This window comes from Neodiprion lecontei, chromosome 7 (assembly GCF_021901455.1).
Source record: "Neodiprion lecontei isolate iyNeoLeco1 chromosome 7, iyNeoLeco1.1, whole genome shotgun sequence".
Taxonomy (NCBI): domain Eukaryota; kingdom Metazoa; phylum Arthropoda; class Insecta; order Hymenoptera; family Diprionidae; genus Neodiprion; species Neodiprion lecontei.
This window is the reverse complement of record NC_060266.1, coordinates 3,756,063-3,783,934: the sequence shown is the minus strand read 5'-3', so window position 1 is coordinate 3,783,934 and position 27,872 is coordinate 3,756,063. Positions and strand designations below refer to the sequence as shown.

The window sequence follows — 27,872 nt, the reverse complement described above, 5'->3', positions numbered from 1 at the left end:
AGGCAATAAGACAGTGGCGCCGCCTGCCTCTAAGTGTTATGAGCAGAGCTCTCCCGATCGCACCTACGTACTACAGGCCCATTACCACCCTCCTCCCGTTCTCCGCTTTTCTCTCACCCTTTCCTCCACCACCCACCCCCCGCCCCCTTTCTACCCAGCAGCCTTGAGAGAAGAAAAGTCACCGGGATTCGCACACAGATGGTCGCGTTTCGCGGCTTTTTGCTCCAACCTAACGTAAGCTAACCCGCCCGCCCATTCCTGTTTCCACGGAGACAATCCTTATGCTCCGAGCTCCTTTCCCGCACCCCTTAACATTTCCATTGTTTTTCCACCCTGTGCGTTGTACTTTTTTTTTACTTTTTTTTTATTTTTCTTTATTTTCTTTTACTTTTTTTTTCCTTTCCCCTTTTGCGAAGCTCTTTTTTTATATATAATTATTTTGTTATTTCGTACCCCTGTTTCAAATTTTTCTTTATTCTTCTCACTCTTCTTCCCACTCGATGTTCCGTTCTTCTTCGCTTGCTGGGAGAAAAATGTTTCGTCGGTATAACAGGAATCTTTACGATATGTAACCAAGGAGTTTTTACCGAAAAAAGAAACGAAAATATTATATCGATAGTGATCGTCGTTAGGCTAAGCGTTGATTTGCCATTTGCTGCTGCGAAAGCTCTTCGCGTATTTGCACGATTAAGCTTCTACCTCACATAGAACATGCCTATCCATTATTGTCAGAAAAAGAACATGAAAAAAAAAAAAAATATGATTGACAATATTACGATATTAGGGCGTGCAGGATGTTGAATAAATTGCCGAAGTAATTCCCACATGAAACGAATTATCTATAATTATGTAATAAATTATAAATCGTTATAGTTTTATTTTTAATAAATACTCGCTTAGTTTAATTCGAAAGAAAACCATTTATTTTCCTATGATTTTTTATGATTTAAATATGTTTTTGTTACAGGGATCCCGCGAACAATTTCGGATAGGCGAGGAGGTTGGTTGATAATTTTGTTTTGCATTAGGATTAGAGAGTAGATTTTCATCCAACAACCCTCTATAACTATATTAACATTATTATTGTTATTATTATCATTACTAACATTATTATTTCTATTATTGCTGTTATACTATCATTCAACAATCTTCCCATTAAAATATATTTACTATTTAGCATTGTTATCAAATATCATATTCGTACACTATACGATCGTTTTATAACGAGTAAAAAGCAATATGTTGTTAACGCCACTCTATTCACGCTTGGAATTATTACATAACCATGTCAATTGACTGTACTTTGATCGAAGATTTGCTTTCTCTTATTGGTTGGATTTCGTTTTTGTTTACTTCGTATTTCGGACTTTGTATTTTTTTTTTTTTTTTTTTTTTATACTATCTTCTCTCAATTTATTTATTTCTAATTTTTTTTTTCCATGTGTTGAAAACCTGTGATATACTATATGTATATACGTATATGTATATAATATAAAACGTAACCCTAGACTAACGCATTATTAATCCCGTTGTTAATCTGATCCCAAGCTTAGATATTTGAACAAACTAACAATTGATGATTAACAAATTTGCTAAAATATTTTCACGGCTTTACGGTCCCCCCCCCCCCCCCCTCCCCCCCGTGCAACGGGTGTCTCACTTAGAAAATGAACGCGCAAAAAAAAAAAAAAAAAATTCATCACCGAGAGTGAAAGAGAAAAGTAGATTCGGAAAAATCTATTTATTATACATTTCAGCCTTGTCAGAATTTCAATCTGATGTCCAAAAAAAAAAAAAAATAATAAAAAATTATCGATTTCGGGAATAATTATATTCAATACGTCGTCTCACTTCTCGAATTATAGTTCAACGATTCGATATTGTAGACAGAAAAAGAATATTTTCCACTATTGAATAAATGGGAACGACTGCTAGTGTAATAGTGAAAATTATTATTATTAGTGGTAAAAATTTTCCGGTTGAATGTCAGAAATTGAACAGTCGGTAAAAAATGATAATTTCATCGATCAAGGACACCCGATGTAGCCAGTTTGTATATCGGTAAATAATTGACCATAGGTATTATAATATTATTATTATTATTATTGTTATTATTATTGTTATTATCTACGTACATACACATAAAAAATAGTTAATCGATGTTTAGCTGTGTGGATTTATATTATTATGTGTATTATTTCACCGAAGAGCATAAAGATATTGCTCGTGCAACAACACTTTATACATATAACGATTACACGTTACACGTATTCGCGTGATTGAAAGCCACCCCCCCGCCCCACTATCTGTCTCTATCTCTCTCCCCCTCTCTATTATTCTATATATATAAATATATATACACATATATATATGTATATATGTGTATATATATATGTATATATACATACACGTCTATTCAACTATTCTTATATCTTCTCTAGCTGTGACTATCTATATATTCTCACTGTTCGCTGTTTCCTATTTCCTGTTATATTTATGTAACTTCTGAGATTTCATTTTTTTAGATGCTATTATATAAACTACTCTGAAAGTTCGAATTTCGATTACGATTCCAATCGAGGGTAAGTCAAACAATTTTCAATCTATAATCGATCCGAGGGTCGGAATTCCGGCTAGTTTGTTATCTTTAATTCGGTAATAAGAAATTTATTTTAATCGCTACTTGGTAGAGCTTCTTTCTTTCTTTCTTTGCTTTATTTTTATTTTATTTTTTTTTCCCACTTGTAGTAGGATACTTAGCAATTGAATAAGTTTTTGAAAAATTTGATTTCTATTTTAGGTAATCTATTCTTTTTTAACTGCGTGTCTGTTCTCGATTGTTTTTTTTTTTTTTTTTTTGTTGCAAATTTTTATTTATCTATGTACGTACACTTTTTTTTTCAGAAATCTGTATTAAGAAGAGTTAATATACGATAACAACTGACATGTTTTTACAATAATAATGCATGTCTGTTAGATTATTTTTCAATTATTCGATTACGATGATATATTTTAGTAGCGAGTAAATTTTGAAGGCAAAAGAACAAATTGATTGTCCGGTAGTGTAAATATATATTGAACAGATTTTTTTAGTGAAATCAAATCACGTAAATATCAAAACTCGAGAAACTTTCAAGTCTGATTGAATGTTGGACGAATTACAGATGATTAAAAATCCGAACCCTCGGATCAATCTTTGCAAATTTGAAAATTGGCAAGCTTGTTCAGCGATAAAATTAATTTATCGTTATGCGTATAATTGAATCCTGCATTCACGAATATATTACACTTTCATAACAATTCGACGTAAATTCTTCAATGTGAAAAAATAATAAGGTGAAATTATTCCGCATGTTAACGAGAAAGAAAAGAGTGAACAAGAAAGAGAAAAAAAAAAAAACGGAGTATCAAAATATTCAACGTCCTTTTTATTCTTTGCGAAAATTCTTGAACTTAATCATGATTTTATTCGTAAATTCCTCATTCTCAAACACTAAGATTCACGGTGGAATAAAAATAAATAAATAAATAAATAAATAAATAAATAAACTAACAGAAAACGAGGCAACGAAACGAATTTTGCTTTCTTTAAGCTGTGTATTATTTTTAATTTTTTTTCATTTTCATCCGAATATTGCTTTTTTGAGTCTTGTATGAGAATGTCGATAAAATAATTAACTAGAGCCAATTTTGATAAATGACGCTTTATCCTAGGTTCTTTGAAATCAAATCTTACTCTAGATCATTCGAATATCGAAGAATAACAAAATCACCGTTGATCAATGAAACGTTTGAATTAAAATACGTAACATTTCTGAATTCGTTTCGGAATAATATTGAAAATAAAGAAAAAAAAAAAGGAAAAATAAAAAAAAAAATTGATCGAAAATAAATAAAACACACCGTTGATCGATGATCGAAGAGATTTTTCCGAGGGTTGAATTTTACGCGCGGAAAGAGAGGTCGGATAGACTTTACCGCAAGCGAGCTTTTGCGGGTCTGGGATATAAAGCGCGTGACGAGCGGAGAGAGACAGGCAAAGCTCGGCTTCTTCGCCGCTCGGTTCGCTGCGAGTAACAACGCGACATTCCCTCTCGAAGTGAGGAATGCAGTTACAAAGAGGCAAGTACCTCCACCTTAAACCCGAAGCTCAGCTGTCAGCACGTCCACCTCGCACCCTCACCTGTGCAGTACAACCTATCCTTTTACTGTCTTGCATTCTGCCTTGTCAGCTATTTTCTCATTTACCGCGACGCGACGCATACAAGTCCTCGCACTGACAAACTCGCGTCGTCCGCTTCGTCGATCCTTGCTTTGCGCCTTTTTTTGTTAATTTTTTTTTTTTGCTTTTATCGCCACCTATTCTCTTACTGTACGCGAAAATTGTCTGCTCGGATGGTTTATCTCACAACTGTTGTGACGATTGTTATGCAACATGATTTTTGAACATATTTTTCACCTGTTCTCTTGTCGTAGGCGAAAATTATCTGGTCAGATGGTTTATATCGCAATTGACGTGGAGATTGTTTTGTAGCATGATTTTTAATCAAATCTTGTGATTTTTTTCCGTTTCTTTTTCGATTTTTGTTTCAACATTTTCACTGTTTAGATAGAAACGAAAATAAAACGGTTGTTAAAACGGGACGATAGTCTGAAGTTTTTGAGAAGTTTAACAAACGAAAAAAAGAATTAACTAGGTGTTTATAGGTTTTTGAAAAGGCGTTGAGGGGAAAAAACTCAGTCAGTGATAATAATTGAATTATGAATATGTAAAAAAAAAGAAATTAGAGAAACGGTGTGTAAATATAATTTAAAATCATCAACGGTTCAAAGTTCCATCGAAATCTCAAGTGTGCATAATTCTATAGTCGTTTATTCATTTTTTCTTAATCAACTCTCACTTTACAGTCACTGTTATTTTTGAAATTTGAATACATCGAACTTTCAAATTTTAAGAAACTATATTCAATTTATTTCTGCCGGTAGAAAAATTTGCGTTAGTCATATAATTATTTCATCGAAATGAATACTTTCAGAACAGTGAAAAAAAAAACTTTCGTGTCAAAGAATTCAAAATGATTTGAATAATTCTAAAAATATTCCGATTATTCGACCACTCGAATATTCGATTCAATTCGCACGGCCCTGAAGAAAAAAAAGCTTCAAGATCTTGGCGGCGTTTTCTCGAATAACGGCGACCCTTGTACACCTGTCACTTTGGACGTCTAATATCTCAAACCGGGAGGGTGAAGGTTTCGCGGTCACCGTGTAGCATTATCGAATAAACAGAAGTCAGCGTCAGGAGAGAAAGAGAGTGAGGATTCGGGCGGGCAGCCTGTTGCATATTAAATATCGTTGAATTGCATCAATTCGTTGGATTAAGAGGAGCTTTACGGTAAGCTCGGGACGGTTTTACGGGTCCAGGACACGAGACGTGTATAAACGTTCGTCGCGGACAAACCGCCAAGTAGGCTTAACCCTCGCCACCTTTACTACTCGGGTACTATTATACTTTGGTGGAATGAAGATCGACGGACTGCCGGGTTGTAAAGAGTGTTGAGAAAAGCCCTCAAACCATGATCCATGATGCTCTGTACGACTGTTAAAATATTTGAGTAACAAGTTTCGGACGGAATGATCGAATTTTTACAGTTTCTTGTCGATTTTATATCCGCCATATTGGATCCGCCATCTTGGATTTAGAAATTATCAAACTCTGACTTCGGATTCGTTTTCAGCGATCCCGAAAACCTTTGAGTAAAAAAATTGAGGCGGAAATGTTGAAGGGAAAAATACGCGACTGAAAGGATTCGTTCTGATCGCGAGTCTTCATTTTCCTACGGAAATTTAATTTTTTGATTTTTGAAAGTTTTTTTTTCTTTGTTTTTTGAGAATGGCAAATCAGTCGGACTGTTTGAGTCGATGGACAGAAAGAGGATATGAAATTTTTCTAAAAAACAAGAATCTTGAGATCATTTTCTGTATGACATTTAAATTCCTAGTAATCGTGATATCGAAACTGAGAAATGAATATGAGATTTTTGGATAGTACTGTATGACATTCAAACATTCATTTTATAACTCTTCTCCACCAAAGCTGCTAATTTCTGTAGGTATTCGCGATTCGAAATAATCTTCCGGATTATTAAGTTTAAAATAAGTTCAAAGGTCTTTTTTCTTGAGATTTTTGAACACTGATGTGGCGATATGTTTTACTTGGCAACACTGCCCGCAAGCTCTGGATCTAACTATTGTGTAAATTCGTCGTAAATTTTTTAACAAATGCTAGAGACTTTTGAGTTGACAATACATAGCGATTTATAAAAATTTTTGAATGCCCACTTTTACACAGATATTTTTTCTCGGTACTTGGCAATACTGCCAGCAAGCTCCGGATCTAACTATCGATCCAACTATTGCGTAGATCGATCATCAATTTTCTGGCGAATACTGTAGATTTCTGAATACCGATAAAAAGCCACACGTTTTACTCGGGACCTGGCGACACGGCCCGCAAGCTCATCGATGAGCTTGCGACGCGCCTACGTTCAATTCGATGGATGGAGATGCCGGTGTTGGTGCTGGTCGGTAGGTAATAGGCCACGTAGCCGACGGCGAAGCGCTGCAGTCGTTGAGCTTGCGACGTGCTTCCAACAAATCATCCGAAAGGAAACAAGAGCCGAGCTTCTCTCTGCATCCCTGCACATACCCCCTGCCCCTCCCTCCGCAAGCCCCATTCCACGATTTGATTTATACACCGTTCTTGATTACAATTGATTTTAGCTAGCTGCTCCGCCGTCGACTCGAGCCGCGTCTAGGCCACCCGCCCCCAATCCCGTTTTCACCCCCTCACCCCCCCCCCCCCCGCCCCCCGTATTTGTGCTCAGGAGGAATTCCGGGACGTAACGCTTTCCGCAGAACGTTCGGCTTGACGAGGGACGAAATTCAGGGGGATGAGGGAGAAAAGGATTACAGGAAGATCCGGAGTTTACAGTAATTTTCTCTTGTTCGTTTCGAATAATTTCATTCGATTTTCGCGAGTTTGAAGCTTTTTTTTAGTGTCTTGTAATCAATGTGAAGCGTCGCGATACATTTGATTGCAATTTTTATAACTAGTTTGAGTTTTGCCGGGACATTCGTTAAGTTTTTCAACATTTTTGAAGCATCAACTTTTTATGCTGCTTCAGATTTTTATTTATTTTTTTTCTTTTTCGTCCTTAATAACTTTTGAAATTTACTAACCGTATTATAAAATCTGATTTGTATCTATAACTAAGACGAATATAATTAAGGAAATATAAACCACAAATTTCTGAACATCGCGACGATTAAATGTTTAGAAAAAAATAATTCCGATTTCGAAGGTCGTTTCGAATAATTTTCATCGTATTCCGAATCGGTTGAAAAGATGGCCAGAAACTTAGACACCATACATTTTTTGAAAGCGAAAAATATCAGAAGGAAATTTCGAGCAATTTTTTTCTTCAAGCGTCAGTGAATTCCGTAATCGATTAACTGTTGAAACCAAGCTCGTAATAATTTTATTTTTCAAATTTTTTACTGTTTTTTTTTTTTTTTTTTTATTCTCATCAGAATAAATACAGTCTGCAGGATGAAATTTCTGTAGAATAAATTCCGTAGAATATCTCATTATTCTCTATAGGACCTTTAGTATGTAAGAAAAATGTCTGTAGAGAAATAAGATACAATCCGTCCAACCGAGACGGAGAATATGGATAAAATGGCGTCGTTCTTACCGTAGAAAGCCAAAAAAAAAAAAAAAAAAAACACAAAAAAGGGTGGAAAAACTGTGCAACGTTTAACTTACGTAATACCGTGAGACGCTGGAAAATATATGTATATAAGCGTAAAAACCGTGAGTTGGTAAAAGCCGTATTTGAGTTGTGCTGGCGTCCGTACCGACAAATTTCGTTTCACATGTTCACCTAACGCGTACCGTATATCCAGTTTATATACAACTGGGGGGTGATTCGGGGGGAGGGTTTAGGGGTGGAATTTTGGGCTTATGGTTGCAGGTGTGTAGACGAAGCTTGCGGGGTGAGGCAAAAGATACGTGCGGCATACCTGGAACGTATCGAAGGGGAAGAAAGGAAGAGGGTGGTGAAGGGGTGGGAAAGGGTGGTGGGGGTGGGGGTGGGGGAGAACGTGGCGTAGAAAGCCGGCCTTAATTTTCTCCCTCACGTACGAATATTCCAGTCGTCGGCGTTGAGCGTCGCCCAGATTTCATTTGCGATAGGATTTTGTTCGGCCTGTAAGGGTTGCCGGTGCCTGGGAGAATACCAACCCCCACATCACCCATCCCCATCCCATAGGGTCGGCCCAAGGACCGGCGATCATGGGATTTTGGGAGAGGTTTGGGAATCAGGTTGAACCTGACCTTACGCAGCGTGCAAAAGCGCCACCTTCCCGTTTTACCCCCATTTCCCCCTCTTCTCCCTACCCCGCAGGACGAAAATCCGGGACCATCGGATTACCCAGACGCATGGGTAAGAAAATTGCGGGTGGGGAAAAAATCCCCTGACTGTTTCTCTTTCTCTCTCTCTCGCTCTCTCTTTCCCTATTTCTATTTCTCTTTCTCTCTCTCTGTTTCTCTTTCTCTTTCCATGACCGGAATTCCCCGCACGCCCGTCCAGCGACGACAAAACGCCCGGACGTTTATCTCCTTTCCTTATACCTCCCGGCCATTTTACCCTGACTCACATGTATGAAACTACGTGTGTAATACTCGTAAGCACGCACCCATCTGACTTGGACTTGGCAGACGAGCTATGGCGACGGATAAAGAGATATAAAAATTTATCCGAAGAGGGTTAAGCTTCTACCCTGTTTTTTTTTTTTTTTTTCTTCTCATTATTTTCTTTACACAATCTTTTCAAACTTGTTTTGTTTTTTTTTTGTACTTGACGTTTTGATTGGATGCGCACAGATCATGTTTGATATTATGATTTTATTTGTTTATTTTTTTTTTTTGGGTGTTGGAACGTATAAATCTTCTCAGTCGATTTAATTTTTTAAAAATATTCCGTAACATAAACGGATTTCAAGTTTTTGAAATTGTTTCCGCATGATCGAAAAAATGTAATAATAATTCCCAGGCCCTTTTGGATCTGTCGCAACATCATGCTAAAAAATGATCAAAATCTAAGGGGGTGAGGTACATGGGCTGAAAATCTTACGTGGAATGCCCCATATATATATCTATAGATGTGTGCCGATATTTCTTTAGGTCGCGGTTTCGTTAAGTGTTTCCTCCTGGGTGAATGATTGGCGGGTGAATGCCAAAGCGGCATTTTCATCACAATGGGTCGAATGTATAGGCGGCCCCTGGATATGGCTGGTCTCACGGCGCTTGCTCGGTCAAAACCTGTAACTCGGGACGGGCAGCGCATTTTCGCCACCAATCCAAGCCTCTAGAAGCTGCACGTTTAGTTCGAATACCCCTGAATAACATTCTGTTGTGATAAAGGGCAGCTACGAAATTCCAACGATATTCAAACAGTTTTTTTTTAACGATACCTGTTTTACTCAATTTTTCTAGTTACCGTAACAAATGATAAGTTTCTCAGTGTAGATGCTCTACTCAAACTTGTGCTGATTCTTCTCCCATTATTAACAAGCAGCTCATATTTCTGTAGTTAATTACCGTCGTATCAGATGAGATATGGATGTGATCTTGGCTGTGATTTTTTAAGGTTAGGTTAGCTGCCGAAATAATTTTAGTTTGTGGTTTTTGATTTTGCGTGATTTTATAAGACGGTATTGTAACGCCATTCGTACTAAGTTATAAATAAGTAAAAAAAAGCCAAAATTCGAAGCCGATATTTTTAATATTTTTACAACTTTTTTTTTCAAAGAATTTACAGAGTCCATCAATCCGTTATTTCGATCATGTCTGACTGGACATCGTATAACCTAAACTAATATTATTGTTCTTACACACGTTTTATAAAAAAGGTCATGTACAGCCCTTTACGTCAAGGGCTCTGACCAATCCCAAACATCGATCGATAGTCCTGTTAAAAAAAACAACTCCTTCCAGGCACTTCCTAATTCCAAACATCAGAACCAAAGATGACTCTAGTCTGAATTTTGAAATCATTAATCAGTTTTAATTGCTTTGGTTTTCTTCCCACTTCAAATATTAAATAGAGAAATTTTTTTTAGAACTTGTTAAGGTTATAAAAATTCATTCAGATCTTCTGACTTGATCGTATACTCAATTTGTAACTTTTAGAAGTTTTCTGTTATTTTCGAAAAGCATTTCTCTCTTGTCGGTAAATTTTTAATCCGCGTGGTTTCTTTCTTCGCCCCGACGTAAAGAAAATATATACCATCCGAGTAACATTTGCACATAATACGCATATCTTCGATATTGCGTTAACAAGCGATACGTAACTGTAAATTTAATTGCCACGAATTCTAAACAGCGGCAGTGAGTGAGTGCTCATCCGCAAGGTCCCGGCAGTCTGGGCAAGTGGATGAAAAAAAAAAAAAAAAAAAAGAAACGGGGATGAAAAGAAGGAAGGAAAAGCTCGAATATCACGAACGCAGGAGTGGAAGTTGAACCGGGTGTGCAGGGTGAGCGAGTGAGTGCTTCACGGTTATTCGGTCTAGCCGCGTATCCCGCGTTCTATACCTTCTACCTTCCACCTTCCACGTTCGAGGTTATTAAAAAAGTGTTCCAGCATCACAATAGTCGTGCGGAAAAAGAGGAACGGTAGATATAAAACAGGGTAAATGGAAAGGCGAATGAGGGGTGGGGGTTGAAGAGCGGGATCCCGGGGATGAAAAAGGGCGACAATGAGAAGGGGAAACGGAGCGGGAGCTTGAAGAAACAAAAAAAAAAACAAAAAAAAAAATAAAAAACTATAGTCAGATAGCGGAAAGTGGAAAGCAGTAAGTAATTATTGCAGGCAGGGAGGTGACGTTTCACTACCCTTGCAGACTTTCTCTCTCTCTCTCTCTCTCTCTCTCTCTCTCTCTCTCTCTCTCTCTCTCTCTCTCGACTTTACTCAACTACGCCCGGTGAAATACCGCGGGTGAAAAGTCGAGGTAAAAGGGATCATTCGCCTTCCTTACCTACCCCCATAAAAGGGCGCGAGGCCAGGGGTAGGTCAATTCATAAGGGCGTCATCTATCGGGGCGAAGCATTGTCTCCGTATCACAATGCCTTCTGTGTACTTGCTTCGTTTTTATTCTCCCCTACTCATCGTCATCGGCTTGTTTTTTTTTTTTTTTTTTTTTCTTGTTTTATTCTTATTCTTATTTTTCCTCTTCTTCTTCTTATTCTCATTCTCGATCCTGAACTTTAACGACTCGAGGGTTCTGACTCCGCAGGCTATTGTGTTCTCTTCTACCTTCTCGCTCTATTTTCCTTTTCGCATCCGTATTTCGGAACCGCTGAAGATTCCTCTTGAATTTTCTCGACGCTCCGATACCTCATGCTCGATGATTTTCCTCCTTTCGGTAAAATCCCATTTTTTTTTTCAATTTTATTTTTTTTTTGTTTCTTTTTTCGTCACTGCGGTTATTTCCGTCGGATATTTCAACTTCGGGATGTCGGTTTTCAATTTGTTGAACGTTCAATTGACGCACCGTAAACACTGTGTAAAATTCAACATTTCGAAGATGCTTCGAAAATATTTTTGATATGAAGGAAAATAGAATAGACCATTCTCTTATTTTAAAATTATCAAAATCACACGTTTAATCGTCAATTTCGTAGATTTTGATTTAATTTAATTCAATTTCATCGAATTAATTTTTCAAAACCCGGAGATTTTATCACTGGCATGTATGACCAGTAATTTTTGTTTCCGGATCAATTAAGTGCGGGTACCCTTTGAAATTACAGTCAAAAGAATTTTTGAAAATGTTCTTTGGGTGTGTGAATTTTGAAATTGACGTTATTCTTTATCAGTTTTTGAAATAAATTTATTCAGCGTTATTCGACTTATAATATCTTTCATTCGGTTCGAAAATCTTATTCTAACATATTAATTTTTATTCTTTTTTCATCCTTTATTTTTTTTTTCAACCACTTTCTGACTGACAAATATGATCGTGTGGAATATTTACAAATTTTTCCTGATGAATGGTATTTAACTACGTCATTTCAGAGGTCAAACAATTAAATCCCTGTGCTAATAATTGATACTCCGGGTGATATCAACGGGATCGTGATATGCAAATAGGTTAAAATAATTATTATCACGTCGCGAATTCTATCATAAATTGCTATTTATCAATAATGATAATTTCATTCTTTACCGTCGTGTTTCATTTTCGTGTCTTTTTTTTTTTGCTCTGTTTTCACTTCAATTGACTGCTTTTCTTTTTTCTCTCTCTCTCTCTCTTTTTCTTTTGTCATAAAATTTTCACTCATCAATTCGGCACCGTTTGTTGATATTTTATTTATTCTCCGTATTTTATGCATACCCACCGCACTTTTTTCTGCATATCACTTTCTCTTTCCTTCGATCTCTCTTTTTTTTCCACCTTCTTCTTTCCTTTCTGCCGTCTATTTTTTCACCGTTTCTTTCCCCCTTCTTCTTTCGCCGTACCTCGTATGAATATTCAACAAGCTTTTTCAGAAGCTTTCGCTGCTCAAAACGAAATAATGCATATATACAGATATACATGCGTGTATGTATATGACCTTTGAATAATAAATTTACGCCATACTGTAAGTAATGACTGACACGTGATTCACGCGCTTCAACCCTCAACGCGCCAGCTGCAGCTCTTAGAAGCCTCCATTTGTTAAAAAAATTTCGGGAGAATAACTCAGTCGGAATTTCTTAACCACGAATTTCGCATCTTGTATGCACTCATTCCTCGTCATATACATATTTTACATTAAAGTTTGCATTAACGAGAAATTTAAGTTCATATATTTCATATTATATATATTTTATTTTATATATATTTTATATATATATATATATATTTTATCGAAGACGAATTGATAACGAGTTAAAGGATTTCCAATAATTCTTGTGCCGTTTGTTTATGTTTTATTTCTTTTACGTCACTCGAGCTGCAGAAACGTTTCACAAACGCAGGCGAACAAAGTTACGGCGTGCATGTGAATGGCACGTTGAATTTTTTTGTTTTGATTTTTAGAGGCGATTATTGGCGACGGTTTAAAAACGGTTGAGTAAAAACGGCGTTGACGTAAACTGCGGCAGGGCAGGTTGAAGGGGAAAAAGGGGAATTGAAACCGACTATCGTAAAGCTAGTAAATCAATTAACCTGCCTTCGTGAATAAATCACCATTTCACAACTCCGCTTCCATTTCGTGTATCTGTCGGTGTGCGTGTGCGGATGCATAAAACGTGCATCATGTATGTCTATAACCTACCTTCACTGCAATTGGCATTTATGCACAATTTATCGACAATTTTGATCCGGCGATTGTGTCATTCTTTTTCTCTTTAGAAAAAGAGGGGAAGAAACAGGAGGGAGATAAATGAAAAAAGGATATCAAAAATCGGAAAAAAAAAATTGATCACTCGTTTTCCGTAGATCAATTTTACAGATTTTACAGCTACTGCAGGTCGTTCGATGACGCGTGCTTCGACTATTAAACCGTCGAATAATCGAGGATAAAATAGAAAATATTATTATATTTTATTTTATTACGATATTCGTAACGTGAGATTTTTATACTCTGTTAAACAAATTCGTATTCTGACTGTTCTTCTCTGCGAAAATGGTACCAAAAGCTCAGGCTTTTGTAATTAGGAATTAGAGATTTAAAATTCACAAGAAGTAAGCTGATCCCTGGAGTCATCAATCACGAATGCTGAAGAATTCAACGAACGTTGCAAATGTAATCGATCACGCTCGTTGCGTGTTCCATTTCATCGAAATGATCGTAATGCGGATGAGAAAAAGACTCGTATGTTCCGGGAGTTTATAGACAAAACATTTCCCCCGAGGATATCGGTATTGAAAGATCCGTCGGTATAAATGGAGGCGTGTAACGATGTGTAGGTGGACAATTTATCTCGACGCATAGCCACCGAAGTACGTAATTTGTCTTACCGTTGACATAAGTGTAGTGGGAAGACACAAAAGCGCGGTGTAGTGAGAGTGCAGAAAATGGCAATTCCCGGACCAATTAGCGAGCAAAAATGTGACTAAACAATGGCGGGATGTTTGCAGTGAGGCTAATACCGATACACTTTTACCGTATTTTCATGCACGTACACGAGTGTTGTTTAAAAGCTCGACGTTCCGTTAGCAATTTGTTCACCGAGAAACTCGATGCGGCAAAAGCTTGCCGTTTTCCACGGAGTCGGAGGCAGAAGTTGGAGGAGACTCTGATAATGCGGGACTCTCGGGTCCGCCAGGATCCTCTGCGGCATACCCGCTATTAAAATTCACGCTGAAACACGAGCGAATTCCATCAGACACTGCACCGCATAACGGTGGAAAAAAATACTAGGACGTGGAGAATCAGAACACGAGATAAAAAGACTCGTCTATTGTCACTCGGGGAACAGATTGTGGCCACGAGAATAGAGCTTTTGAGAGTCCTCGGTTCCGATAATTCGCGGCGTAAAATATTCGCCCATTTATTGTTCATTCGTTTCTCTTTTCAAGTTAAAGTCGGATCGTCGTTCACTTTTACAAGAAAAGTACCCGAGGTGCGTGTCATTGATTTCATTTATTCTGGGCCACGTTTTAATGCACCAGAAAAAATTAGACACTTTTTCTTCTCACGTGCCAACTCGGTTGTTTGAGGGGTGCAAATCAGCCTGGAAGTTTATCCTCGATAAATAAGAAATGCATGCAGCACCGCGCTTGGTATCGTCTGTTGATAGTGGATGATGTTTTGTTAGGTGTATCAGAAACAATAGCCGTCATTACGTCATCGCTAAAAAGGGTTTGAGTCTCGGTGGAATGTCGGTAAGTGTCGGTAGTAGGAATCTGAATCCAGAAGTTTTCTTGTATTCAGATTAAATTTAGCAAATCTGCCTCACTGTCAAAAAACTAAGCTAAGCTAATCACGTCGCGAAATAAGACAATTTTTTTATCGAAGTATGACATGTCGAAAAATTGGAAACATGAGCGAGATTCAACACATTGGTTATTTTTTTTTTTTTATCAATGCGGTTGCCCGGATGATTTTCAAGCTTTATCAAAAGCACCTGCAGGGCTGTCAGTGATTCCAGTCAAATGTGGTCAAGAACGGAACGTTGCATATGTGGTATGAGTAATTAGCATGAATTCCAGTAGATTTTGAAATTCGCGTGTGGCTTGTCGAGGGGATTGACTGCAGATAACGGCGTAGCGATGCTGTTGGTGCAGGGAAGATTGTCTGTCGAAGGGACGGCTCGATCCGGCGGGGAATTGAAAGCGCGTTGCACTAAAGCGATCACAGAGAATGAATTTGATCGAGGACCACGATCCGCGAGGCGTATAATCCGCGATTTTAATTAATTATAGCTCATTGGATTATATAAATTGGCAATACTCAATTACAGGGGAAATAATTCCGTCAGATTCGGTCTGCGTATTCGACTCTACGAGTCTTCACCAGCTATTGCACCAGCTCTGCAACGATGATGGGACAACACTTTGTCCGCACGTGCCGAGCGTTAGCCACGCTTCATTGTGTCCACGTTCATCGAACAGAGTGCCGTCATCCCCCTCTGCTTTGCTTAATTCTCAACCCTTGTTACGGATTTCTAACACGGTTCAACGCCTGACCTCCTAAAATAAAATAACGCTTGAAACAAAATTTCACCGCGGCTTTATTTCTCGCTCATTTTTCTACTTACCGTGACTTTTTCTCATCCTTCGAGTGACGAGCTTTAACTGGGATTTTAAGAAGCTCAGAGTGCCAGCTTTTCCGGAACTGCTACATCTTCAAGATTTTACATAACCAGTAAAATGGTCTTGACGCTGTTTTCTACATCGCGATCCAATGACTTTTGTATTGAAGTTGTAATCGCAGGTAACGTTTCCGTTTTCGATCCACTTCGTGCCGAGCCATAGTTTTCATATTGCTGAACTGTCTAAGCGTCCGTCGACTGTCTGACTATCAATCCCGTTCAGAACGGAAAATATCGATGTCTGATACTCTACATCTCCGATAATAGACAGTTTTACCTGTTAAGTGTTCTCGTGATTTCCTTCATTGTATCGTCGAAGCGTTCGTCTATCTGTGAATTTGCACATTTGTGCAGTTATTCGAACAATAATCGCGTTTCTGTTCGCTGGTTGACGTAAACTGGTGACAGCGCGGTGGGATTTCATTTCGCAGCTAAATTCAAATTCATGAGATAAATTCACGGTGTGAAAAATTTCCGAGTATAAACCAGTGAGTGTAGCCATATTATACACGTTGTACTTTGTGACAAAGTGGTGAATTTTTCAAAGTTTCAATCCCTCCGATCGCTCGGGGCGGTTTCCTTTCCTTCCCGGAGCTTTTCTTTCCTCTCCAAGCAGCTACTAACTGTCGCGGAAAAATTAAATAATTCATTACGGGGTAGCGGAAGCTCGCCACGGGATCAAGACACGACCTATGAAAGTTGGAGATCTTCCAGGAAAAGTACACTTTGTCCACGGACGGCGATCTTACGGTGTTCGTATTTGCGGAACGGAATGGGGGGGGGGGGGGTTTGAGTTACGGTGGCGCCGTTACTTCATCGAAAAGAGGGAGGGGGGATAAAGCTTTGAGGAAATCGTTCCATGGCTCTGAAGAGAGAGAGAGAGAGAGAGAGAGAGAGAGAGAAAATTCTGCGGCGTAACGCTGCCCCCACAGTTTTCTCGCCACTTCTTCGCCTGCAGCCCGTCTGAATAGAAATACCCGATTTATCAACTTTACGCCCGCGCGTAAAGTTTTTCGAATGGGAAGTTTGTCCCCGGGTGTCGTGAAATAGTCCTTGAGATATCATCTTCGCGAATCGTGACTCTTTCTCGAAAGCTCTAGCCTAAGGAGCTTTAATTATTCCATCGTTATTCGATGGTATCTGTGTTTATTTTTCTTCTTTTACCTCCCCCCCCCCTCCCCGGCCCAAGTTTTACTCAACTATAAAATTATATCGACTAGTAAAACTTTCGTTTAAACTCCGCTACCTGAGTTACAAAAAGATAAAAAGAAAAAAAAAAAAGAAAATGAACCGAGTCCAAATTCCTCCGTATGAAATTATCTTTCAAGCTATTTTTCAATTTTTACCACAATTGCAGAGCACAATTTTGTGCTCACGTTTAGTTTTTTTTTTGTTTTGCAATACGCGCCGGAACGCCGGGGTGTAAGTATGGCCGTAAAAGTGAGGAGTCCCCGCGAAATAGCCAATTGCAATTTGTCTCTTTCACCGGGCGTTTTGCACGATATCTAAGGTGCTCGTGTTACAGTTTTGAAAACGCCATCCATGGTGAGTCGGTTGTTTGAGGGAAAAGCTTCCGGCGCGAATGAAAATGAAAATGTAATTTTGCGGAATCCGTTATACGATACGGAGATTCGGGGCGCCGGAATCGGAGTCTACGAAATGATTCAGTGAGCCGGCACTTATCAGATGTGAACAAGGTTGATTAGCATAGAAATTGGGTCATACAGACGAGATACCTATTTATGCAAATAACCTACGTCGCGAGATATCTGTCAGCGAGGCTCTCTGCGGCAGTCGAGAGTTCAGTTTGACTTCAACTCGAGTTATCTCTCGACCGGTGTATAAAGAAGGGTCGTCTTGCAGGCCGTCCTCGCCTTTCCTAGTCGAGGGATGGGTGTATAATATGAAGAGAGAGAGAGAGAGAGAGAGAGGGGCCAGGGATGGCCGATGGTTGGGGTGAAAGGGGGGAGGAGGGGAGGGACAGTGCCAATTATTTTTATGGAAATTTTACAGCCCCGAGCTTTTAAAAGCCCAAGGTCCTGAACCTATATACCGTCTTACTTAAGGATTTGATTGCCTCCGTTCGTACTGCGGGATGAGCTTCCATCCTGCGCTTTCAGGACCCTCAGGATCTTGAATAGCCCCGCGGTGCTTTCCTAGCCCGGATAACTATCTTCTACTCGCGTTACCGTTCTAGGATCGATCCTTATGTCCTTTGTGTTTCGCGTTCAATCGATTCCGGATTATATACACACTTCGTTCCGATGGCCGATTTTTTATGGCTCTTTTTTATCCGTCATCCTTATACCCGTCTTCACTTTTATCATTATTGGCCCCGCAGTGACGGAAGTCTGCCTCAATTATCATCGGTCTTTTGTTTTCTTCTTTTTTTTTTTTTTTGTTTCCATTGCGTCGTTATCGTCAAGCTCGAAGATTTTTTACAACTCTTGAATCCTTTTCTCGATTCGAAATACGAAAGCTGGGAACAAAGAACAAAATAACATTCAGAGAAGAAAAAAAAAATCTAGCAGCGTTGTTTGTGCTCATCACGACCAACGCGAATGGAACAATCTTTTTGGCTATGTGAGAAAAAATACAAGATATAAATAGTTTTGTAGAAAAGGTTCGTTATAATTGAAACATCAGAAATACATCAATTTTGTTGTTTTGATAATCCATTCATTTGAGATTCTTTCAAACAATAATTTACCCATTTTTCTAACTTTAAATTTCAAAGCCTCTATTTTATAAATTTCCTGATCGCCTGTGGACAATTATTTCCGGTCTCAAAACAGTCTTTAAAAATATTAATTCGTGTTTTGTTAACTTTTGTATAACTGGAGAATATTTCAACGATTTGAAACTCCTTCAATCTCACATCCACCACGCGAAATCCTTAATAATTTCTAACCTCGATTTTCGCTTTACGTTAGTTTTTATCGGTGTTCACCGAAGCGAAGTAGTGTCGCTTCAGTGTTTTTTTTTTTTTTTTTTAATCAGTCCTCGACCATAGGAAACGTATAGTTTCCATCGAAGTTGCGAAACGAGGTATGGATTTTCCCGGTTTTAATTCAGCCGTTTTCGTTCAACGTCGCGTCTCGATGCCGAGTGAAATAAAGCGAAGTGACAGCCGAAAAGACAGACGGCCGATAGCAATTCAGGCGCGGAATTGCCGCACGGTTCTAGATCCGAAACGTCGAGCTTAGTTTCGCGCTTTTCTTTTCCCGGTCACATTTTTTCTCTTCTTTTCTTTTTTGGTTTGTTGTTGTTTTTTTTTCCCCCCCATTTTTCATTACTATCGTTTATACCTGTTTATAACTCGCCACGATTTTTTCCACAAACCGTATCGGGTGTAAATGGCCAGGATTTTTTTTTTTTTTTTCTTCTTTCCCTTCTCTCACACCGGTATATTTATTTCATTCGCGAAAAGGATGATTTTCTCTTGACCGTTTCAAAGGCCTTTCCACCGGGCTTTTCCGAGAAGGCTGAACGAACGAATGAACGGCAAGGGGGAAGGGAGGGAGGGGGGGGGGGGGGGGGGGAGAAAACGGGTTTTGCACAATCGGCACCGTTCATTTTACCACCAGGAAAAACTTTTCTCATTTCATCCACGTCGGGAGTTTCGGGTTTAAATCGGTTCCGCACGTGTGAAAGTATCCATTCCCCTCCGGCCTCGTTTCCAACTCTCCAAATCACCAGGATCTATATATATATATATATATATATATATATGTATATATAGTTATGTACATATGTGTATATATATATATATGTTATACATTTTAAATCAGTTTTAAAACCACAATCAAGATATCCGCCCAAAGGCCGCCTCTGATTGACAATCAGATTCGTCTTATATACCAAGGGGAGAAATATTACTCTCATTTTTTTTTTACCAAGCGTTATTCAGACTTCATGGGATTTTTCATTCTCTCTCACAGCACCTGTGGATTTCAACAATTCGGCCGATGATTGATCGTGAAAGTTACCAGGCCTCACTTCCAATCACTTAAGCACTGATTTCAAGTCCATTTATACTAGTTATCAAGGATTTTTTTCACGGGTTCTTTTGTTTTTCAACAGAATTTGGTGAACTTGAATTTAATTTCGATGTCTATATTTTAATGAATCATCGGAACTTTTAAAATAACTGCGAAATATTTTAAGTTACTAAATGAAGAATGTTTGAATCAATTGAAATGAGCTTCGAGTCAAACTGTAAAGTACATATTGAAGTTTTTCAACAACCCTGAAGGTTGAATCAACTTGAAATTGCTTTAATAAATGTTTCTTATAAGCTTAGATTCATCGAGGACACAAATGAATTGAAATGAATTGAAAGAAATTTAAGTTGATGATACTTTGAGATACTTTAAATCGACTTCGAGTATATCATACAGATTTTTTAACGATTTCAACGCACCTGCGTAATAAATGACTTGGAATCATTAAAAACAAGCTTGAAACCGTAGAAATTCGGAGATATTCCGAGGTTTTCATTTCGAATAACCGACGATAAAAATTCTTCCAGCAAATATCTCCGTGACAACTTTTGCGGTTATTGATTCGGCGTCGGATGGTCCTCGATTAATTATGCGATGCTGAAAGGATTGGCTGCAATATGAGGATTTGCGAAGCGGGTTGATCCGCGTTTAATCGAACCTGCACTTGATTCGCTGCGTCGGGGATTGAAAATGGTCAAGAGAAGTTTTCATATCTTTCGTGCAGCGTTGCGAGTTTCCTTTGCGTCCGTATTACTGAGATCGGGGAAATTTTTCATCTCGACGATGGCAGACCCGCGATTTTTCCAAATGAACGAAATGTTTGAATGAAAAGAATGAGAATCTCGGCCAAACCGTTGCAATGCGGGGTGCAGACATTATCACGCAGCGATACGTTGGATAAAACGAAGAAATAAGTTGGTCGGTGGAATAAAAGAAAATAAAAATCACAGGGAAACAGGAGAAAAAAAAAAAAAAGAATTGTAACCACCGAACGGCAATCTTGATTCGCTGCCAGGCCAGTTCAGCTTAATTGCACATTTAATTACACGAGGGAGGTTAAATTACAGAACGGAGAAAATATATGTACATAGATAAGTGCGTATTATTTGTTTTATATATATAGGACGGAATCAACAGTGTTTTTCTTTTTTTATTTGTATTTTACCGTATCTACATCTGTAATTGACACGAAATTTTACAACTGAATCGTATAGATACGATATCTAATTTTATTTACAACGGGTTTTTTTTTTTTTACTAGGTATCGAAAAAAGTACTACTTTGGGGGTGAACAGGAGGAATTATGAAAATTATTGTGTAATGACAGAATTGATTGTCTAAAATTTTTTCTGTTAATCATTGATCATGGTACAGCAATAAGTTGACGGTCTGAAAGCGATTCGAACGCTTGATATTATTCCAAACTGGAAAAGCGAAGGAATTGAAGGAAGAGGCGATTTGAGAAATTATTTTCTCGTAAGTTTTATTAAGGAGATTTCGAATTTGTTTTCAGTCGTCAATTCGACATCGCTTTTCATTCAACATAATCAATATCGGTGAAATATTGTGAATTCAAAATTGGATATTGCTACTATGATGAATGAAAAGTGTTGAAGTAGATTTTTTGAGAACGATTCTTTGGAATAGAGTAAAATATGACAAATTCAACGAATTTGTTCGTTGCTACCTTGTACGATCGATAATTGAACTTTCGTTCGTAAATTCAGCATTCACAATTTTTTTTATGGTCGTTTTCTATTTTCAAAGAGATCTTATCGTAGCTTGCGAACGCAATAATTTCATGAATAATACCCAACGTACCACTATAATATGATAAAATTAATGAAAAATATCGATTTCCTCCAAGTGACCATCTTAATTAGTCAATGGGTAAATTAATCCCCACGTGTATTCGGAATTGTATTTATAATTATCCTGAGCATCGTTTCTGGGTCAGTGTGTCACGCGTTTTTATCGCGGATCTCGAGGCTCACAAAGAGCTGGTACATACATTGAGAAAAATTTCATTTGTTACAGTAACTAGAAAAATTCACTAAAACATGTATCGTTAAAAAAACTGTTCGAATATTGTTGGAATTACGAAAAACGGGGTACGCGTAACCATTTTGCGCTATCGTCGATCCTTTTTTGGTTATTGCAACGCAAAATCAGTTTGTGAAATCTATTGTAATACGATTTGATGACCGATTTTTTTTTTTTTACAATTGCTTGTCTAGGCCTAAGATATATCCACGAGTTTGAAGTAAAAAAGAAATTTTTTTTTCTGACCACCACTTTTTGAAAGATGAAAGAAATGTTTCAAAAAATAAACAAAATGTTATAGACGCCGAAATTAGAAGGGGAAGTGAAGTCTGAGAATTTTTTCGAGCATGAAAGAATTGTTTATTGTTATAATAATTTTTTCTCATCTTCATTCTTCTTCTTTTTTTTTTTTTTTTCTTCACGATCCTATTCAAGCAGTTCGCTGTAAATTCCTCCCGAGTCTTGACCGCACTGCCGCATTTTATCGGTGGTGAAAATTCGCCAACACCGCTTCATCACCGAGCCGAACTTTACCCTTAACTCTCTGATCTGCGAGGGTAGATAGGTAAAAGATTGCCGGCGCGGTTTCCGAGGGTTAGAAAAAGAGCGGAGCTACGGGGAACTTTGGTTCAAACTCATTGAACTCGTCCTTTTGTCAACAAAAGTTTGGTTAATTAAGCTTTTGTTGCCCGATTTTCATCCAGTCATTCCGCACCTCGAGCTTTAATACAACATCGATTTACGTATGTATGCATATGTATGTACGAAATATATGGGTAAAGCTTTTTCGGCAAAAAATCACCGTCGATAAAAACTGCAGGGGATCAACCCTCGACTCGGTGACTCGGGGAAAAACTCGTTCCCTTCATTTTACGATACACCCACCCTTACCCTCGCAATTAATCTTTTCAAAGATTAAAAATTGGAAATAAAATTCTAAAGCTCGTGGTGCAGGTGAAAAATTCTTGGCTTCGATAGGTGCGGAACTCCGCCGATCGGCGTGTACAAGCTTAACGGAAAAGCTGTCGATTCTGCAGCTGGCAGGGGATGAGGGAGGGGTGAGGAGGGGGGGGGGGTGGGGTGAGATGAAAAGGCAGGATAGGTATATATATATTTTTTCGCTGAGCTTAAAAGCTGACCATCGCTTCGCCCCCGTGCAACAGCAAAGCTCGTTCCGTACGTGCTTCTGACGCGAGACAAAGCGTAAAATCGTTCACGTTAAAGTAATATTTATTGCTCGGAGATATATTATACGTATATAGAGGTATACACGTGCGTTTATATAACGCATACATATATATATGTATAGATGTATTTACGAACCGTTCGATGTATAAACCTGCCGATTTCTATCTTGACGTATTACTTTGCCCGTCACACTTTCTCATTCCCATTTCCACCCGGAGCCGTTTTCTCGTTATAAAGTACGAGGAGCTTTCGCCGGTCGGAGTCTGTTTCAAGCTCAATCTTAACTTTGAAAGGATTATATTTCTTATTTTCATTTTAACACACTGAATAGAGGATATTAATCGTTTGGAGGTGACATTTTTCCAACCGAACTAATTTGGAAAATCATTGGTGATCTGTAGAATTTCGGGGTCGATGATTACGATTCTAAAGTCAGAATTGCAAATTCCAAAATGGCGAGAAAAAAATTCATTTTCCCATGCTTGCGAGTTTTTTTTTTTTTTTTTTTTGTTTCGAAAAAAAAACTAGCGTACGGAAACTTGTCAACAAAATATGCATACAAAACTGTGTATGGGGAATTGGTAAAAAAAAGTTCAGAAACTCAGCGATTTTATTTTGTTGAAAAAAAAAAAAACGTGCGAATCAATTCGTGAAACTATCGAAATTTTATCAATCAATTTGATACAAATATTATATCATGACGTAATCGCCGTTCCTTTACGTTTCCGGCATGTCAGGGGCGTCGGATTTTTTCGGCGCTTAGTGACCGGGTGAAAAAAAGTGGGGGGAGAACGAGGGATTTAAAAACCTAGGGAGAGCTCGTGTGCGTGAATTTCGTACACTCCAACCGTGGAGGAGAAGCTGCAGAACTCGCAACCCGAGAGTTTATGGTTATAGTCGTTGGTGGATGACCGTGATAGCGGTGCCTCTCCCCCTCCAAAATTCGAAATACCGGGATTTTGTAGAGTAGTTCGGGGCGTTGGCACAACTCGACCGTACCGTCCTGCTATCGGAATTTCATCTCTTATCGCCGGTTTGTTACATACATACGTACGAGTTATCGGCCCTGCGGTGAAATGCCCAGTTACGCCGTTTCGCCGCTGTAAACCTTGCCCGCTTTGCCTATTCATACGAATGTAAAATTCGCGGTCAGCGTTTGACGACGTTTTTGCTTTTTTGTTTTCTATTTACAATGAGAAAAATGGAATATGACAATTAAAAGAGTTACATCTCGCCTACGTCAATTGCAATTTCAGAACTTTTCAATTAGAATCACATTTCGTCTTCGTTGTTGGCTCTTGATTTTTGACGGTATTCGCGAATTTCGACAAGTCCGTGTTTTTGCTTTTTTCTAATCCAAAACCCCGAACCTGAGAATAAAAGTACTTGACTTTGTTTACATTCAACTCCATTTTCATGATTTTCGACTTGGAATGAGCTTTAAGTCCTTATTCACTGTTGGTCCTTGATTTCTGAATACATATTCTAATCAATTTCGTCAAGCCTATGTTTTTGCTTTTTCCACAATCCAAAAACTCGAATCCGAAAATAAAAGTATTTCTTCTGGCTTACATTCCTTGATTTCCAATGATTTGTACCAATTTCTGTAAAACTCTCGAAATGAATCCAAATAATTCCTCGCGAAATTTTTATTATTATTCTCCATATTTAATAATTTTGATAATAGATAATCATTCAATATTCATACAAATTTTTTTATATTTATAAAATACGAAAATACACTATGATAAATAATGTTTGTAGATAATATTCGATATCAAGTCTTTAACATTTTCAGCGATTTGCAAATGTTCATAATTTTTTTTTATCGTGTTCGATTATTTCCGATCACGTATGACTGTAAATTGATCCTAACAGGCCTGACTAATTACCTCGAACGATAGAATTTCTATTTCCATAGAAATTTACTCAACAAATCAGAGTTCAAGAATCGAAATATGATTCGACAGTTCTTCTCAAAAATGTTTGTTTATTTTTATTTTCTCAAGATTTATTTGAAAATAACAGAAAATAATACTAATAATTGAATCGTCAGTCACGGTAAAAAAAAAAAACTAGATTCGAATTTGACTCCAACAGAATTGACGGTTACTAAAGCACCCTTGAAAAAATTTCGATTCTGCAATAAGTCGGCGATGATAAGTCAAAAATAAAAAAAAAAAAAAAAAAACAGGTTAATAAATCAATTTCCCCTCGTCACGGGAGGAATCCCTGACACTGATAAAAAATCAGCTCCACTACTGTCAATATCGAGAGTCCTGAAAATAATTCTTTGATTGTCCGTCGAGGGTTAGAGAGGGACGGGGGGGGGGGATTAATAGAAGGTTGAGAGGGTGGGGGAGGAAGAGGTTGTCGATCAAGCTGAAAAAACAAAAATTCCGAGTTCCTCGGCGAGTCACGCGGGGTTCCGCTTGATCCTGCGGGATCAGACACACCGGGAACTAGCAGCAGCAGCAGCAGCAACACCGAAAGGGTAAGACGACAGCTATATCTAATAAGTCGACCCGAAGTGTGGTCGTAAAGTGGGAACGAGGTTTGGGGGGACTCGCCGTGGCGCAGTTCGAGTGGAGACGTAGTGGACGGATCGGACAGCGAACGAGGCAGCGGGATGCTCTTCACCGGGGAAGTAGGGTCGCGTAGTTTGTTGGCTTGCTCCCTCGGGACTTGTTCTCTTATCGGAGGGAGAGAGTGAGAGTGAGAGGGGGGGGGAGGAAGCCCGCCGGCCCCTCGATTCCCTCGATATCCTGAAAAAAAAAAAAAGAAAAAAAGAAAAAACGAGAGGTAAAAATAAGAAAAGTAAAAATACGAGGAAAATAAAGAAAGCACGCGTCCCTTCGTGCAGTAGTATAGAACCTACCGACCCTTAATCCAACTTGACAATTTCAAAAATAACAAATTCCAACCTTGGCTCGCTACTATTTTTATATGTACGTGCCCGGAATCGACCCCGTTACGAAATACCGACTTCGTCGCATAAAAATGACAATGATAATACAAAATCGGACAGCTTTCGAATTGCCTGAAGCTTCTGTTTTTTTTTTTTTTGGTCTTTCTCTCTGTCTTTATTCTTCGTTCTCCGAATCGTAAGTTTGATGAGGAAACAATTTTTTCGCAACGTTGTTACGAGTAGATAATAATTATACTTTGAAGGTTTTTTTTTTTTTTTCTTTGTATTATTATTATTTGTGCACAATTTTTGCAAAGTTTGCTTACTCAAAGAATTGTAAGTGTAGAAGAAAAAGTTGTCGACACGATCTCGAAATATTTCACAACTCATGATTATCATCCTGACTTTGAAATAAGTAACGGAATTGTTTTTTTTTTTTATTTTCTTCCAAAAACTGTGAAACATTTCGGACAATTCCCAAAAATCCGTTTTTTTTTTTTTTTTGTTTCACAGGGCTTTAGATAATTTTCTAAGCAAATTAATTTTCCTTTTCACACGCATTATTTCGTTTCTACATCGTGAACTTTTGTTCTTTTGATAAAAAAATACCTGTTTCTCGTTCCATTGAAAAAGCTTCACAGCTTTTCGATTTACAAAAAAAAAAAAAAAACGATATTCGACGAATCTCCTATATATAATACGAATACCGGTTAATAATCATTCGAAACGTGACGAAAGGGTGAGAGAGCCGCACGTTGTTTCCGGTTTCTTTTTTTTTCTGGGTCGAGTGCAAGCTCGTCTACTCGAGCCGAGAAATAATTACCGGTGGAAGCTCAACGGCGAAGGAGAACCAACGCCAGCGTGCAGTTAAAGGTATAAAAGTAAGGCTCGTAAATGCAAATGGAAAATAATCAAAATAGACCTCAACTGCTATACGTAACGTAGAGCGATAGAAGCGAACTTGCAAGCCGTAGGAGGCTGCTGGATGGGTACGCAGGTGGTGCTTGCAAGCGGTGTACTAATAGTTGGTAGGTAGAATCCAGGAGGAGGAGGAGGAGGAGGAGGAGGTAGTCTCGACAAATTGGACCTCCTCCTCCTCCTCCTAGCCCCCCCCCCCCCTCTTCCCCCTTCCGCAACCCCTTTTCCTCTACCTTTCCAGCGACTAGTCGCACTAGAGTTTACGTCCCTTCGTTTCGTGACGTGTCGTCGCCACGTTTCGCAGCTCGCGGGACAAGGTACTCAACTTTTCTTGAAGCGTCGGGAACGTACGGGAGGGAGGAGAGGGGAGATATTTACCGTGGAACATTTAAAAAATGCAGCAATGCGGAGGTTTCTTTGAACTTATACCGCACGTTGTGATTTTACGGAAAACAAAAATTAATGGAACGGAAAATAACCCGAGCATACGTGTGGAATTCATTTTTATGTATATATAATACTATATTTCATAAGAGTCGAGACTGCAAAATTTTCAATTCTTGAACTGGCAATCTCTACACACACACTCTCTCTCTCTCTCTCTCTCTCACACACACACACACACACACACACACACACTTTTATCCTATGATTCTACTTTTTACCGTTGCTGCTGTTGCGGTTTTATTACGTGATATGAATTCCGGGGATAGATATATACATGTATAGATAAACATACACGCACCTTATTTGTTCGTTGACCGAATCTACGGTCAAAGGTCTCTTCTTTTCGATATTTCTTTTTTTCTTCCTTTCCTTTTGTTTATTTATTTATTTATTCTTTTTTTTCTGATCAATTCTCTAGTCCAGGATTTATTTGGACAAGGTATCAAACTTGTAAGGGTGTTGGTTTTTACCCTGACATGTTCGATCGAGAGAAGCCAG

The 27,872-nt window shown here is 38.4% G+C and overlaps 1 protein-coding gene across 2 annotated transcripts in view; it reads left to right on the top strand.

Moving 5' to 3' along the window:
• LOC107224141 (synaptogenesis protein syg-2-like) overlaps positions 1 to 27,872 on the top strand; it is a 227,338-nt gene that overhangs the window by 33,812 nt on the left and 165,654 nt on the right. Inside the window, exon 3 of one of the 2 annotated variants that reach the window (XM_046745258.1) lies at positions 968 to 1,000. The exons of the other annotated variant lie outside the window; for it this stretch is intronic. Coding sequence (XP_046601214.1) covers positions 968 to 1,000 — 33 coding nt within the window. The remainder of the gene's footprint in view (positions 1 to 967; positions 1,001 to 27,872) is intronic. 2 annotated transcript variants of the gene reach the window in all.